Genomic DNA, 18,287 nt, shown 5'->3' with positions numbered 1-18,287 from the left:
AAGTTTCAAACAGATAAATCTGTAACACAACATCAAAGGTTGATAACACCAAATGGATAGGAAACCACCTTAGTAACTATTAGAATTGTTTCAAGTATGCAAAGGTCACATAATGCAAGGACACTAACCCAGCTTCAAGTATGCAAATATCAAATACTGTACCAAAAAGGGCAAAAACAAATGAAGTAATTTCTGCTAACTGTACTTGCTATTAATTAGTGTTTTCATATCTTCTTGCATTTGTCTCTCCTTGCTAATTTGAAAATGACTATCATCAAAATTAAACCATTTTCAGACAGCATAATCTGTTCTTTTTTGCCAATCCCTTAAGGAGAAATACACATACATAATTAGCTCATTCTCTTTGCTTGAACTGGGATACATCTTCAAGGACAATGTAAAATTATGTATATGGTAGTATGTATTGTCACTACTGTATTACATATTACTAAAGATAATAATTTGCTACTACAAACTGATTAATCATAGATAGTCTTGACTGTGTGAAATGCATCTAAGCATACCATAGTCTTGACTGTGTGAAATGCATCTAAGCATACCATTTTAAAATTTTACAAAGCAAGATCCAATTTCATGTGCATAGCTAACCCCACCAGGTCCATGATGTCATGTTATTCATCCATCTGTGCACCTTGCTGATATCAGGACACACTGCCCTCCATCCCAGAACCACAAGAGTTTTCCACTTTTTTGTGTTTTACCTCATGAATTATCTTTATTAGTGCATTTTCATTCTCCATTCTGTCTAAGCCTAATTACAGGTTACTGTATTATAGATTTATAGTTACCCACACTTAACTGTCAAGAGATTTGCATTGGAATACACTCCCTGAACACCTGAATTAGCCCTGGTCACTGACCAGCCCGAACTATATCCCCACAGATTTACCCACCAAGTGAGTTAATTTTAACTGTCAGCGTTACCAACGCTGCAGGTAAAATCTAGTCAAATGAGTTAGATACCTGTGTTACCGTTGGCAACGCTGCTGTAAATACCGGCCACCAGCAGCCTGTCTCCTCAATTGTTCTTTGTTTGCATGGAGAGCAGGACATATTCCTGCTCTCAGCGAACTTTTTGATCTTTTAGCCCAACCCTCACAGTGTTTACCGTGGCCTTGATATGGGTTGATATCCTTGGCTTTCATTTACTATGTCTCTTCTGATTTTCCCCGATTTGTATGGTATCGGTTTGTTTTGGAACTTCTCTGTTATTGTTGGGATGAAGATGGTTGAGCCTCAAGAAAATCCTTACCTCAATATCTGCTTCATTAGCCTTGTCCAACAGCTACTGGTTGAGATGTCGGCATGCATCGTTCCTGTGCTAAGTGCAACAAAGGATGAGTATCCTCAAGTGACATATTCTTTTTGTTTTGGCTGTAGGCAAGTGCAACACAATGTCAGACAGAGGTGAGAAGAATGTAGGGATTAGTTCGTTAGATCACTTAGAGGACTACCTTAGGTGTCAGAATCTCTAGCCTCTGAGAGCAAATAGAAGATAGTGGCAAAATTGCGAGAGTTAAGCGAAGAAGAGATAGAGCAGGAACTGTTCAGAAATTGGAAGACAGAATGTCTAACTTGTTTGCTAATTTCATGACAAGCTAATTGAAATACAGATAACGGTAGTAGCGTAGGTGATGCTAATCGTTCTTTTTCAGCTCCCCTGCCTGTTCTAGAACCAGCCCTGATGGGTGCCGGGGGGTCATGGTGAACCATAAACCCGGAGGGTAGGATCTACCGGTCCCCCTGGCACAGAACAGGCAGAGTTTAGCAACAGATTTCCCCATTTCCCCTCAAGGTGTAAGTTTTTAGCTTTAGCTTAGAGATAGACAAATAAGGGTAATGTCGTAGGCACTAGTTAGGGAAGAAAGGTCGTAGGTTTTAGTTTGGGAAGAAATCGAAGAGGAATGTTTCTCTGGTTCGATTCTGCTGTTGGTTCTGGTATCATGGTTTGTCTTTAGTCCAATTTTAGTTTTATTTCCTGCTTGAAGTCTTGGCAACAGAAGGTCTCCAAGTCCATGGTTGGTCGTTCGGAAGTGGTTCGGATTTGTCAGGTGCTGAAGTGTTGAATAGTGCTCCTTCGTCTTTAAAGGTTCTTTTCCTTCTGTGGATAATTTCATTTGTGTTGTGGTGGTGGTATGTAATTCCATTGATCAGGCTCTCAATTTGACCCTATGCATATACGGTATGGTAATTATTAATATCAGCTATTTCTCTCGGTTCAATGCATATTGACTTATAATAATTCAGTACTAAGAGAAATTGAATTAATAGTATCCATGTACAGTAGCCTAGCCTAAATTATTCTCTGTACTGCATATTTGTATAGTGATTATTAATATTGGCTAATACTGTAGGTTCAGTGCATTCTTACTTCAGATAATTGATTACAGGTGTAAATTGAACACAAAACAAGAATTGGATCATATAATAATTCAGTACAAATATAATTGAATAAGAATTAGAATTGGTCCAACTTTGGCATTATAATGTTATTATATGTATCATCATATTAATGTAGTGTTAATATTAACATAGCGGTCAGTTTTGCTTTGGAATCAGCTGATGGTGAATACGAGTTAACATTGCCGTATTTAACTCATTCTTGCCCTGATGGGTCAGCTATGGTTGACGCAACAGCTCTTCCCATCCTATACCATGTTTGTCGTCTTGCGGGAAGCAGTCTTTTTAACTATGTTGACATTTAACTAGCTAAATTATGGTGTCTTTTACCTTATAAATCCGGAATCATAAGGAATTTATACTTTTCATTGCCTTCCAAGAATTTCCCTCAGGTGACATAATATCGGTAGTATGATGTCTTCTGTTTAGCAGACGAATTTCCGTTAGTTGGGCTTGGGGTAATTACATTAAGCTTTATGCCAATTACATTTACATACATATTACCAGTTGTTATCAAATTATAATTACAACTGAAATTAATATTAAATAGAACTTTATTTACACTTACAATTATCTTAAAATGTACATTTTATTACATTTCAATTACTACATTACTTAGCTTGCCATCAGCATACAGCCCTATCATAAAGGGGGAGTGGCCTAGGCTGGTAACAGATGCCGACTTTTCAATTTCCTTCGCTCCAGAGGCAACTTCCTTTCTTATAACCATCATGTTCTCAGTGAATGTTCTTGTTCTTATTTAACATAAAAGAATACTATCTAGATTCTTCACTTATATAAAACGAGGTCATTTTCATTACACGACATGTTTTTAAGTAAATATAAAACAAGGTTATTTTTGTTATATGACACGTTTTTAAGTAAAAAAAAAAATACTGTTATACACTTCATTGTGAAATAGATTTATTTTCTCACTCTTCTTGTTATAGATTGTGTAAATCCAGCAATTCCATTCGTTTTTAATTAATTTTTGTTGGTAATATGAGCTTTAAGTAATGAGCTCTTTCTTGCCAGTAGTTTTGATTAAATTTTCTCTCATCTTACCATGGCTGTTTGAATGTATATCAAAGTTTTATTCATGTTGCCAATGTACGATATTAGTCATTAGCAGCCTGGATATTACTTTATCAGCCTCAGCTACATATTACATTTAAATTTGGAATTATATTGCCAGGGTGATCTCACAGCAAGTGAAGTTATTGCATAGTTCTTATCGGTCCTACTACATATCATTTATATCATGCCTACGGTGAGTGTTGCTGTCGTGCCATTGTTGAAATACAGGCAAATCGGATGTTGTTGCCACGTTGGGTTGTATTGGCAGGCAACTGGTTTCTTGTTCGATTGTTCTTGGCTGTGCACATTTGTACAGCAAGTATAATGTTAAGATAGTATTTTCATCATTCTTGAACGTACTTTAAACTTACTTACCTTGAAGATGGTATAACATATGGACGTAGGGAGGTTGAACGATTGTATTTTGGCCGCTCTCGTTGCTTAATTGCAGGCTGCTCCTGCGCCCGCTGCGCGCAAAATATGGGATGTGTGTTCTGGATATTGTCGTCTGGTATTAATTGTCAACCCCATCGTATATCGAATTATTGTAAGACAGATATTGTAATTTCAGTATATGTACAGTGTTCCCCCCCGTATTTGCAGGGGATGGGTACCAGACATTCCCGCAAATAGCTCAAACCCGCGAATAGTTAGAACTCCCCTCTGAAAATGCCTATATCTGCCTATCATGAAAGTTCAAATACCAATTGTTTACTTAAAGTATAATGCTACATCAAATATACCGTTGAATTGGTATTATTAATATCATTTCAAAGTCATCTGAAACATTTTACCATAGGAAATATATAAAAAGCCAATAAGAGAGAGAGAGAGAGAGAGAGAGAGAGAGAGAGAGAGAGAGAGAGAGAGAGAGAGAGAGAGAATAACTCCCTACGATATCAAAAGATTGAAATGAACTTCTTTTGGCAACACTTCTTCCCCTCCCATACATACATTTATCTTCTCCAGAGAAGAGGGAAAGAGAGAAGACTGAACAATTATCTGTTTGTCTGTCTATCAATTCTTTTACTGAGAGAGAGAGAGAGAGAGGGAGAGAGAGAGAGAGAGAGAGGAGACACGAGAGAGAGAGAGAGACGAGGAGTGGAGAGAGCGAGAGAGGAAGAGAGAGGAGAAAAAGTAAAAAGAATGAAGAAACAGAAACACCAAATATATACCTTATGTAATATCCTGCATCAAATTTACCTTAAATTATTATCAATTGCTGTATTAATCTTAGAGATTGTATTAATATAATTTCAAAGTAATCCTAAACATTAGTACCCTTAAAGGTATATACGTACATACATACATACTTCTAACACTTGCAGCCAAGAGAAAGAGAGAGAGAGAGTCACCGCTATGACATTTGTATCTTGTGGAGAGAGAGAGAGAGAGAGAGAGAGAGAGAGAGAGAGAGAGAGAGAGTTGTCCTTACATTATTTAAAAGAGTGAAATGGAAAGATTATTGTATTCAAAATACACATGAATTTTGTAATTACAGTTATAGTATTATTATTATACATATTATAGTATTATTACTGGAAAATATTGATAATAAACTTATTAAATACATGTACCATAAAAATTATCTCATTCAGTCGAGAGAGATAAGACGAGAGATAGGAGGCGAGGGGAGAGAGAGGAGATAGAGAGAGAGAGAGAGAGAAATTGCATAAAAACCATTAAAGTTGGTGACCATTATATGGCACTGTTCCCCTCCCCTTCTGTCACATTATTTGACAGCTTCCCGAGCTCCTAGTGTCTCTGGAGTTGAGAAAAGGTAGGTAAATAGATGCAGAAAAAGACGAAGGGAAGAATTTTCATTAGAAATTATTATTATTATTATTATTATTATTATTATTATTATTATTATTATTATTATTATTATTATTCATCTCAATAAGAGAGAGGAGTTATCCTTACGTTAGTGAAATGGAAAGGTTATTTTTTCTCTTTAAAAATACTACCCCATACGAATTTCGTAATTACAATTTTTTTTATTATTATTATTGTTATTATTATTATTATTATTATTATTATTATTATTATTATTATTATTATTATTATTAACAACTGAAAATACCAATAAATGTTTTACATACTAGTGCCATAAAAATTCTTTCATCTCGGTAAAGAGAGAGAGAGAGAGAGAGAGAGAGAGAGAGAGAGAGAGAGAGAGAGAGAGAGTTACCACTATGACATTTAAAAAGTTGAAATGGATAGATTATTGTATTTCTTTAAAATAATATCACATAATATGAATTTTGTAATTACAGTTATATTAATATTACATATTATTATTTGAAAGTATCGATAAACATAGGTACATGTACTATAAAAATTCTTGCGTCTCAGTAAGAAAGAGAGAGAGAGAGAGAGAAATTACATGAACAGTTGGTGGCAACAACACAACAGCTCCTCCCCCTCCTGCCACATTACTTGATATATTTGACAGTTTTAGTACCGGAAGTTAGAGAGAGAAGACTGGAATTTCCTTCATTCTTACATAATTTTTAAAATTTATAAACTAAAATCTTACTAATTCGCTATAGTATTTTCTTTAATGAATTAATATTATTGCTATTTACATTGATATTAATATTTGAAAATAGAAGATCATTTATTTATCATACAAAAAAAGCATACATCTCTGTAGGAGAGAGAGAGAGAGAATTATTATTTTTATTATGTGATATCATTTAATCTTATTGAACTTACTAATACAGTATTAATCAATATTGATATTTGAAAATTAGTAAATAATTTTTGTATCATAAAAATGTATTTAGTTATGAAAATAACATCAAAATACACTAATTAGTGATTATTATTATCGGAAAACCCTGCGAATAGGCGAATCTTTCGTAAATAATGGGTAGATATGGTCCAGAGAGAAATCTGTGAATCAGTGAGTGCGAATCCGCAGAACGCAAATACGCGGAGTCCACTGTACTGCCTGTATTTACGATCATGTCATGGAGAATTTTCCTAAGTTGTTAATGATGTTTGTGGAGTTCATAAAGGGGGAACCGAGTCAGTCTAGTTTCTTTCTTTACAAACTATGGCCTCTTCTGCTGCTTCTGTTTCCCTTCCACCAATTTCTTCTAAACTTCTCCTAATATCTTTGTGTTACACGATCTTATTTGTCGGTTCATTCTTTGGAGTCTTTCTTTCGATCATTCCGTTTTCCTTGCTATTAACACTGCAAAGCAAAGAATTTTCAAAAGTTAAGTCCTGTAATTGAGGGTTTCAGTGGCTCTCACTCTCTCTCTTCGGAGTTTGGGGAGTGTGTACATTTTGGGGGGGCTGTCTTCTTAAGCACCTTCCATGGGTCCGGTAGTTCTCAGCCTGTTAGTCCGGAGGTTTCACATGTGGTTGCAGAGTCTTCTGCAATTCTGTATATTCATCCATTACTGAGTTTGAGACGTAGGGTGTCCTCTGCGGTTCTTGCTGGTGCTACGGCAGTTGGCGATTTGTCTTCACCATCGTTGACTGTGTCAGTACTGGTTATGTTCTCAGCCTCTCCTTTCAGTAGGGTAGCTGGTAATCTTCCTTCTTCGGTTCCCATTTTTATGCTTTATGGGTTTGAGACGTATCGTGCCTACCGCGTTATTGCGGTGGCTATGGCAGTTGGCAGTTCGTCTACACCATCGTTAGTGCCGTTTGTACCCTTGGCCTTCTTTCGTTAGGGTAGATGGTAATTTCCTGCTGCTCCCATTGGTTCCGCAGTTCGTAGCCTGTCATTAGAGGCACTTTCATGTGCTGCACAAGTTGGTTTTCTCCACCTGCACAACGTTGGCGTTAGGTGCTCCGGTGGTTACTCCGAGTGTGGCTTCTTCCTTTCTCTCTCGTTGTGCTTCTTTCTCAACCTTTTCCTGTGACTATTTCTGTTCCTCCTTCAAGGGTTCAGTGTAGGTTTGGCCTTGGTTCTGGGGTTTCCGGGAGTACTTCCTTCCCTCACTTGATCAATATAGCTTCAGCTCCGGACTCCCGTCGTGGTTTAGTATTGGTGTAACCAGCGTTTATTGGATCTCGTTTTGCGGCCTCTTCGCTCTTAGGGGGCGTTGCCCACCCATCTCTTGTCAGCCAGGTGTTATGTCATGGTCACTGGCTGTGCGTGGTTTCATAGTCGAGTGAGACTAGCTCAAGGTTATATCATCGTCTTTGGTTGGTACACGTTTGGTGCATCAATGTGTGGTTGACTCTTAGGGGTGAGCATTGATTGCCAAGGTATGTTCAGCACAGGTGTTATGTTATTGTCACTGCGTAGTGTGTGTTTGCGCAGTCGAGCGAGACTAGCTCAGGGTTATGTCATAGTCTTCAGTTGGTACACGATTTGCGGAACTGGGGACGGTTGGCTCTTGGGGTGGGCGGTGGTTGGCCAGGTGTTACGTCATTGTGTCTGGGGGGTGCAGGATTGCACACTGGAGTACAACTAGCTGAGGAGTCAGGAGTTTATCATTGTCTTGTGGGTACATCATTGCGCAACCGGATTGGTTGGCTCAGGTGTGATGGGATCATGTATGGTAGGTGTTGGTATTGAGCACCCAGTTTAGTAAGTTTCGGGTTCTTGGGTGTTGCTCTTGCAGGTGTTCAGCCTTCTCCTTTTCCTGTTCCGGTGCAGTCGGACAGGACTGACACAGGATACCCTTTGAAGAGAGAATCCGTTACTATTTGTGGGTTTTTGTTTCTCCAGCGAAGGAAAGCGAGTATAAATTTATGGTGGACTTTGTCCATTCTCTCTTTCCCAAGTCCAAGCTCCAGAGAAACCTACACAGTTAATTCAAGTAATGCTTGATATGTTGTATTTAACTAAACCAGTGGTCTCTCAAACATCAAGTAAGCTGATCTGGTTTCGGGCGAGTTGGGCAGCCTTTGGGCAAGACAACTCTAGGCTAGCATCACTTATGGGGCCAAGTAGGCTGGATTCAACCTTGCTTGTATGTGGGAGACACCTTTCATAGCCAGTTGGAGGCTTTGTCCCACTCTATGTGGATGTTGTGTGAGTTGATTGGGGTTTTTCCCCAATCCTGGACTGTTTGACAACCTCATCACTTCGGTTTCGATGGGGCTCACATACTGGACTAACATTTCAGCTGGCTGTACTACGTTCTTGTCAAGAAGAGGAGGAACTTCTTGTTAAGTCATCTGCCTCCTGACTATCCGGACATTCATAAGAAGGTTCTGTTGAGGGCACCTCTTGTGCTCGGCAACAGTCTTTTAGAGAGTAAGATGTCTCCTCAGTGGTCAATTTCGTGTCGTCGTCATCATAAGTAGAGTCGCAGCAGCATTGTTGGATGATTTTATAGGAGGTGACTGATCTCAAATACTGCTATGTCCAGTTCAAGCTGTCAAAGTTTATTTGTCACGTACTGAGGAACTTTTACCTCATCCGAGAATCTTATTTGGTTTCCCATGGGTGTCAATCTCCTTCCATTTCCAAAGTGCAATTAGTTTCTTCTTGTGAGGGGATATTAGTCAAGCATCGGTTGGTTCTTCATTGCTTTTGGAGCCTTAGAGTTGTGCTTTCAGTTTCTTCAGAGAAAGGTTACTCGCTAGGTCCTTTTGTTGCGGTCAACCCGATTTTATAATTAGCTTGGTATCGTTAGGATATTAGAAGTTTAGGTCAGTGGTAGTCTAAATGAACTCAAGAGTTTCTGTTAGTCAAGCTTAGACTGATTGTATTGTTCCTTTAGGTCCTTGAGGTTAGGCAGATCCTGATGGTCATGGTGGAATAACTTCAACTTCTTCAGCACAGTCATCTGCGTCAGTGAGCAGTAGAGAACTCGAAGGTCCTGCTTCTTCAGCACAGTCATCTGCGTCAGTGAGCAGTAGAGAACTCGAAGGTCCTGCTTCTTCAGCACAGTCATCTGCGTCAGTGAGCAGTAGAGAACTCGAAGGTCCTGCACACTCAACTTCTCCTCCATACATGAGAGGCTGAATAGCCACATGGAAGGTTCACCGTTTCCCCTCCATACATGAGAGGTATAGAATACTACATGGGAGGTTATTCAGACTCAGGCGGTACCTTGGACTCGACACTGGCGGTAAGGTATTTCCTCTGCAAGCATCCTCACCTCTCGCCTACTGAGTGGGACAACTAGGTGAGGAGATTTGCTTTTACCTCCATGAATAAGAAGTATAGATTACCACATGGGAGGTACTTCTGACTCAGACGGTACCTTAGACTCAGCACTGACATTGGGGTACTTTCTTTGCAAACATCCTCACCTACCGAGTTACTTAACTAGGTGAGGATACATACATTTATATATGGTAGGTTGATAGTTACTTGCGTATGCTCCGTGGACAGGGCGGGCTGAATTAGATTGATCCCACCTCCATTAAAATTTTGTTAATTGGGCTAATTCAGGCATTCAGGGAGTGTATTGCAACATGAAGTTTTCATAATAAAACTAATATTGTAATACTTACTGAACACATGAATGATTCTCACCCTCCTACCCACTTCAATTTGATAGTGAATGATTCAATTGAGGAGACAGGCTGCTGGTGGCCGGTATTAGCAGCAGCGTTGGTAACGCTGACAGTTAAAATTACCCACTTTGTGGGTAAATCTGTGGGGATATAGTTTGGGCTGGTCAGTGACCAGGGCTAATTCAGGTGTTAAGGTAAGTATTACAATATTAGTTTCATTATGAAAACTTAATTTGTGCCATTTATTTTTATTGTTTTGTTCATTATGCCCGAGCATACATCTATAGGTAAGGACAGCAAGTTCTGCAATGTTTGTGTCGTCTTTTGAGAAGAGTCCTCATTTACTGTGCCCTTCAAATAAGTACCATTATTGTTTGCCTGATCTAACATACACTTTGTGTAGGGATTGGACCCTTATTCAGTAGTACTATTACGCACAGTGGAGTGTTTATGAGAACATTCTGCTGTGTCTGGTGAGGTGTTGTTGAATTTATCTTTTATCTCACCACAGCCATGATTATCAAATTTTCCTTTGATAAAGCTTCCACCTCTTCTGTACCTCATGAAGTTGACAGCTTTACATCCACAAAATAGGTGTTCTCGAGTCTCTACACCTACTTTGTTTTTCCAGAGGAGTTCTCATTTCCACGAATAGCTCTTTCGCATGGGGGTCAACTGTCTATATCTGGTAGGGATCTGCCTGTTTATAGATTATTGCATCCCCTCTAACTTCTTATCTTCCTGCAAAGGCTGGACCCTCATCCTCAATTGCTCGATTGATGAAAAGTTTGTCCTTGCTCCCACAGCAGAATTGCATCATGACACTGCTTTTGCTACTGCTGTGATGTTTTTTGTTAGTCATTTTCTTGTTCTTTTGTTTCTGGTCTCTAAATCCTTGTCCTGTGTATTCAACTTTTTAATTTGCTCCCTTGTGCTTGCATTAGTGTCTACTGATTTGACCATGTACAATTAACAGTTGAAACTAGTGGGTTTTAGAATTATGAATTTGATTACTTGTGGTAATTTCATCAGTAATGAAATAGAATATATTTTTGAGCATTGTGGACATTCTTGTAAACTAACTGATAACCCATATTTTCAAAATATAAAGAAAACAAAGTTTTGGTAGGCTGTAAAAGTAAATGCATAAAGTAGATACACATATTAGTCTAGTTTACAATTAAGTACAGCACTCTATACACAAATTAATTGTAATGAGTGAAAGTTTGACAAAGGTCACACACCAACAACCACAAACTGCTGCTATTATCCACAGTAAAGAAAAACGTAAACAAAAGTAAATTGGGGGGAAATAACAGCTTTGTCTCAACTCCCAGACTTACATGCAGGTTTTGTGCGGTGATCAATTGTTTCTGTGGAACTCTTATTTTCAGTGCAATGCAGCTTTAAAATCCAATTCAGTCTACCCAAAATAGTATATTAGCTCTTAGTGCTACTAAAAGTGCTCCCAAGTTGCTGATGAAATTGAAGACCCTGCAAGAAAAGATTAAATTGCAAGATTGTATACATACAATACTGTGAACATGTGGCGGTTCTCCTTCCATTACAGCAGTAAGAAGTTGACTGTGCACTACATACACAAGAAGGAAAAGTCAATCCATGTAGTTGCTGCACCTACACTAGCAGGTACAAAATCACTTAATAATGTTTCAAAAATAAACATTCTCTTTCATGTGGAAACTGATGTTTAAATGTAGGTGCAAGATTGCTATAAAAAAAGGCATCCCATTGATGCTATAATTCGAGAAAAGGCCATGCCCTTAAATCCTTAAGGCAAATAGAAGGCAAAGGCTCTAGCTCTGCTCACTTCAAGGCCAGCAAAGGCAGGTTAGATATAACTTGATAATATTTTTGTCACTTTGGCAGACCCATTCCTCAAGTTTTGGTGAAATTTCCAAGTTGGGACTTAGACTTTGGTGCTGCACAGTCATACTACAGCACAGTACAAGCCTGTGTCAGATATACTTCTGTTTTAGATTTAACTCTCAAAACAATGTTCTTGAGCACTTTGACTAACTCTAAGCATGTTAGTATGCTTCACACCCTTTCAGGTGAATTGTCACATTCAAGGCATTGATCCTCACCTGGTCTCTTGTTTTCTCCAGAATATATAGCTAAAACTTGGACATCTAGCTGGGATGGTTCTCTATTTGATTCCTTTATCATGTCTGCCCTGCTTACTTCTGCTCAAGATGACTGTCTTTTGTGTTCTATGAGGGTTCATAAGTCTTATCTCCAGTTAACAAAATCCTCTCATTCTTCTCGTTTGTTCCTCTACACAAGTCATTAAAATAGGCCAGAGTATAAGAACTCTTAACTCTGACTGGCTATAACAGGTTATTTTCCCATCTTATGCTGCTGTATCCAGAGAGGATCGCGCTGTGCTCAGGGTCAAGACTCATGATGTTTGGGCCCTCTCATCTTCATTGGCATTCAAGTGTAATTTGGGACCTGGTGTTTCCAGATCATCTTGGCTAAGTTTTGTCGTTAGATCCTGCCTAACACACGCAAGTGAAAGATGAATTTATAAAGTTGAAAAATATATTTTGGTTAATTTGTCATTTTGATGTCACTAATAAAATGTGTCTTCCTTGGGATCTGTCATCAAAGGGGCCATGTAGTATATATTTTGTTTGTGAGTAATTAAGATTGCTCATCCTTGTCCTCATGATATATCTCTCATTTATCTATCACATGCAAAGAGTATGAGTACAGTGGACCCCCATATTTGCAGGGTTTGTGTACCAGACTCTTCCACAAATAGCTAGAATCTGCAAATACTTAGAACCCCTACAAATATGCTTAAAACTACCTATTTTGTTTGTCCAAACTCAAGAAAAATCCACTAAAAATGCTTATAGCTTGTTTTTTTATTAGTTTTATCATGAAAAGTGCATTTAGTCACAAAATTTATATGAAAATTCAGTAATCTGTGGAAATTTATCATAGAAAAATATAGAAAATATACAAATTTCCTGCAAATAATGGCCATATAAGTTCCATAGAGAAATCTGTGAAGACATTAGTCCGCAAACACCAACCATTACCCCTCTAATGCTTTGTGTTGTATACTGGCTTAGATTGTCTTTCGTTGTAAATCAGTTACTTTTGGAAGCCCCTGTCATTGAGGAAATTTACTCAATCCACCATACAGCTGTGCCTTCTGTACATTGTGCTCATCTGCTTTGTCATTCCGAAGTTGTGATGATGTAGGCTATTAATGATTTAAAGGTTTTTAATAAATTATATTTTAACCATTCAAAAATTGTATACAAATCAGTTAAGCATAACCGTTAGTGCTCTCCTCCCATCTCCTCTTTCTTGAGATGGGGGATATTACAGATAAATAAATACTGTGGCATCAAGGACCTTGTATAGTTGGTTAGACATGCTTAGTTGGATCATTTTTTCCAGTGTTTAATATTTGTGCACCTGGATTTACTCTACTCAGTTATTGCTATTTATGATTGATGGGTTCGTACAAGTACGTGTTTCATTGTAAACACCAAGTGCTATACGTTATAAAATATTCCTGAAGGTGAATTGTTGAATTAGGAACCATGGTCATTTAACTGTTAACAATAATTTATTTATTTACTCTTTTGATTTCCACCTAGAAAAACAGGGACAATGACAAACTAATAATGAAAATATTTTATCTTTTCAGGGAGCAGGAATGATTTTATCTTTAGAAGAGTCTGTAGCAGAGAATAAACGTGAAAAGTTCCGGCCCATTTTTATATGTACCATGACGGGACTGACGACACTGTACATCTGTTTTGGAGTATCAGGCTATGCCTCTTTTGGACGCCGTAAGTATATAAGCTTTTTAAAAATTTGAAAGTTAAATGGCATTCTACCTTTCAAGGCATGCATGAATATACAAGGAAATTTCTTATCAGTCTTACCATAGATCTGAAAAATGTGAGAGAATCCCAGAAAATTTTGTACAATACATACAGTATGTGTAATGATAGTAGCCAACAGTTAAAAATCCAAAAAAAGGAAAAAAGGGGTTGGGTCCTAGAGTTCTTCCATGTCAGATCTGTGACAGTGATAGTACTCAGACAGACAGAGGTACTTTTGTTACAGTGGCCTATGGGGAATCAAAAGCAAGATGGAGGAAGTTTTGTCAGTTTTTCAATGAAGCCAAGAGATAGGACGGTTTATCTTGACTTCCGGTTCTCACTCAACCTCAAAAGGAGATTGATCATACTCTTTCTTTTCTTGATTTCCTGTTGCTGGCTTTGCTCTGATGTCATTATTCTACATATTTCAAAAGTGATCAGTTAGATTGATCGTTCTCCTTCTATGGTCCTGTGGCACAAAGACAGCATGACTTCTTGTGTTACCCTCATGGTGGCATAGATGCGTGGTCCTTGACCACTCTTCACCTGATAAATGCACGTGTTGCCAGATCTCACAAGATTCCTTGCTTTCATCTGCGATTTAACCGAATCCAGCTAGGCACTAGAAATTATCCTATTGTTAAGACCTCAGGTTTGTAGCTATGAAAAATACAAATTGTCTTAGAAAATTTGTCATTTCAACCTGAAGTCAACAACTCAATTCGTTAGTCTAGAGCTGCCCAAGAAATGATGGCAAGGGATACTTTCTCCAGCTAGAGAAATGATTATCTGAGCGTATCATGAAACTTCCTTTAGGACATCAGTACGTTTTGGTCAAGCTCTCTAGAGGGCAAACTCATCCATCTGTCTGTTGCATTCAGAGAGGACTTGTAGATCAAGTACAGGCAGTCCTCGGGTTACGACGGATTGGCTTACAACGTTCCGAGGTTAAGGCGCTTTTCAATTATATTCGTTAGAAATTATTCCCAGGGTTATGACGCGTTTTCCAGGGTTACAACACCTACAACGATGATCTGGCAGAAGAAATACGACACCAAAAATCAAAATAATCAATATTTGAAAGGTTTTGGGATGAAAAATGCAATAAGAGTGCAGTTTCCATAGTTTTGAATGCACCCAAAGCATTAAAAGTAAGGTTTTCTTAGGATGTTTGACGATGTTCCGTCTTACAACGATTTTCGGCTTATGACGCGTCTCGAAAACGGAACCCGTCGTAACTCGGGGACTGTCTGTACTAGGATATACATAATGTATTTGTGAAATTCACATTCATATCCTCTTACCTTGGAGTGTTGCCCATAAGCCAAAAGATAATTGCTCTGACTAGGGTAAGGATCTACTGAACATATCCTGCAACTTCCTGATGTTCATCAGTGCATTTGGGGCAACACCTCTAGAGGCCACAGTCACCCATCTATCTAAAGCATTCAGGAAGAACCCATCTATCTAGTACTAGAATAGTTATTGCCCATGGGTCCTTGGACTCCCTCTCCTTGGTAGATCCTCGGTGGATGCTCAACAGGAGGAGGTGTGTGTAGGACTAGCCTCCTACTTTCCTCCTGCTTTCCATCTTCTTCCAATGGACAGAGGAAGAGTGAGCAAGCCATCATGAGCTGGACTGGTGTGCATGTAGGTGATCTACATGACTAAGTATCCTATCTATAATCCAGTTTTGTTTGGATTAATAGATGCATTTCCTACCTTCTCTCTAGCAAGGAGAGAGGACTGATGGTAAGCCAGTTGGTCATTTTTAGCTATGAAGCCTTCGACATTGTGGGTTCATCCGTACCTTTCAAATTAAGGGTTTCCATACTTTCCTTTTATTCAAAGAGCCCAGAAGTCTATCAGTTGAACATCACTTGTTCTATAGATCAGAGGTACTCGTATGGTATCCTCCCTTTGCTCTTTCATGACTAGGAACAGAATACCAAGTGAGGCTCCTACCATAGGGAACTAGTACCATAATTGCCTTGCAAAAGTTTAACGGCCGGACTTTTCCAGCTTCGCCGAAAGTTATCCATATGTAGAGACCTCAGGTTTGTTTGTTAGGAAAAATACAAATTATGTCGTAATTAAAAATGTCATATTTCATATGTAATGGATTAATCCAGTGTATGGTGAGAGCATTTGGCTATTAGATATTGAACTAACAGGATAATGACCAGTGGAAAAGTTTAAATTGTCATGGGGAAGGGTGTACGTAAATGTAAACCTAGATCAGATGGTAATTCATTTAGAAAATGCACCAATTAGAAGAGTGAACCCATTAAATAACTAATTGTAAATAGTAAACCTAGTTGTAAAAAACACATGATGGAAATGAGGACAGGTAAGCATGACATTGTAGTTTATTTCTCTAAGTGAACAAATATGGGTTACTGGCACCTCAACTTAATGTATTTAACTTATTAGATTTTGTGCAATGAATATAACTTATTAGATTTTGTACTTTTGAATACATCTGTGTCTAGGAAAATGAAATAAAATCATATTTCCTATGAATGTAACAGAATAATGGAGTAATTACGCTGTACACAAAGGATGCTGAAACAGACATTGACATATTTACCTGGCTAATCTTGTGAGGTGGCACCCTGATTTCCAGTGTAACTAATGGATCATGCCCTCACTCTGTGCCTTTCTCCCACTCGTCTGAAAATTTAACCCTTAACCCTCTCGTGATCTGATGGCGCATAGCACGTCAATAAATTTTTTCCATAAGTGCACAGATGATGCGCCGGGCGAGTCATATTAAGTTATTTTTGGGAAAATTCACAAAAAAAAATGCATTAGTCATAGAAAACATAGTTGATGCCATTAGGTCGACAGATGATGAATTTTGAAGAAAACGCAAACCTGACGCTGCTAACTTACTTAGCTACGATACAAAACGTCAACATAAGTAGGTTGGAAAATCTGAAAATTGCACTCCGTAAAAAAGTAGCATTTTTTAATTAATTACAGCTCATTAGCAAACACATTTATAGCAAAATTATTGCTTCCACTTGAAAGTTCAAACATTACTAAACACTTTAGGCATAAAACAAACTACCCAAACCTAATTTTTATATTTTTCATGCTTATTTCCAAAATATCTAAGATTTTTCTTAAGAATATCACATTCATCACATCATTTTTATTGTTTCTAAGCCTTGTAAAGATGTTCTGATTGCTTTAGGAAATAATTCAGTCATTTGTTGACATAATAACACTAACCAGAAGCGTATATCCGTTATAATTCGGACGTACTGAATTTTACCAAAAAACTTTTCCATGCGCTTGTTCTTTTCAGCCCGGGGAAAAGTCAGGTACCTTACACCCTTATATTTTCAGCCTGTGCGCAAGAGGGTTAAGAGCTGGGCTAATAAAAACATATGCAGCACCCCAAACCAGACAATTTTTTTGAGGTCAGCTTATTTAGGAACAAAACAGTGGAAAGAGGAAGATATGCAAATGCATATGGTGTAAAAAAAAAAAAATTCTAAAAAATTCTCCCTACCTTCCACGAGAAGTTGAAAATGGCCATATTTACAACCTCTTGTGGGGCCTCTTTTACAAGATAGTTGTAAATTTTACCAAGTTATACATGTTTTTTCTATTTAATTTAATTTAATTATTTTAAATTATGATTGCAGCTCACACAATATCATAATAGATAAGAACTTAAATTAGTAACAAAATATTAGTATACGTATTTGTTTTAAAATATTTACATAAATTTATTGAGATGAAAGATATAGTAACGTTTTCGACGGTGTAGTCATTGTATCTTCGTCAAGGATTACCCTTTCCATGGTCTATCTAGAGCTCCATGGTGACCACACTATGTCAAAGAAGTCTCTTAACTGGTCTTTTGACTAGGTATTGCATTGTACTAATAAACATTATAACACGTGATAGATTATAAATGGAATCAGGATAAGAGGGCACTTTATATTATCCTCAGCAAAGGCTAATAACCAGTTTTACCTACATCAAAAGATCAAAAAGGAGAAGAAGAAATGGTTATGCACATACTCAGTCATATTGTTTACATACAACAAAAATTTGACCAAAAGACCATTCCTTTTTCTGGTCAGTCAAGAAACCAGAGCTCAGAGAAGTCAGTTCTTTGCTTATTGATTCAGTTAAGTGCATGGTTTTAAGTTCCAGTTGAAATTTTTTAGTTTAGACTTTGGAGCAATTTATTGTGAATGAAAAGCCGTAATCAGCTTATTTTGCCAGCACACGGCACGCTTCTTACGATTTATGATCGTTAGGCTAGTTCTGAGAATTTTGTTCCTCGTTTATTAATTTCATTACTGAGGCTCATGGATATATAAATTGAAAGGTAAGGGGACAATTTTAAGTTTCAGTTAAAAGATTTTTAATTTATAATGTGGAACAATGATTTTATTTAGTGTGTGTGAAAAGCTGTAAACTGTTGTTTTTCGCAGAACACGGCGCTAGCAATTGTGGATT

The 18,287-nt window shown here is 37.8% G+C and overlaps 1 protein-coding gene across 1 annotated transcript in view; it reads left to right on the top strand.

Annotated features, from left to right (window-relative positions):
• The window catches only part of LOC135207393 (uncharacterized), a 170,362-nt gene extending 152,884 nt beyond the window's left edge, over window positions 1–17,478 (top strand). Inside the window, exons 6-7 of the mRNA XM_064239123.1 lie at window positions 13,625–13,769; window positions 17,462–17,478. Of these exons, the coding sequence (XP_064095193.1) occupies window positions 13,625–13,769; window positions 17,462–17,478 (162 nt within the window). The remainder of the gene's footprint in view (window positions 1–13,624; window positions 13,770–17,461) is intronic.
• The last annotated feature ends 809 nt before the right edge of the window (window positions 17,479–18,287 follow it).

The sequence above is a fragment of the Macrobrachium nipponense genome, chromosome 32, assembly GCF_015104395.2.
Source record: "Macrobrachium nipponense isolate FS-2020 chromosome 32, ASM1510439v2, whole genome shotgun sequence".
NCBI classification, from domain to species: domain Eukaryota; kingdom Metazoa; phylum Arthropoda; class Malacostraca; order Decapoda; family Palaemonidae; genus Macrobrachium; species Macrobrachium nipponense.
This window is presented reverse-complemented; position numbering and strand designations above follow the sequence as displayed.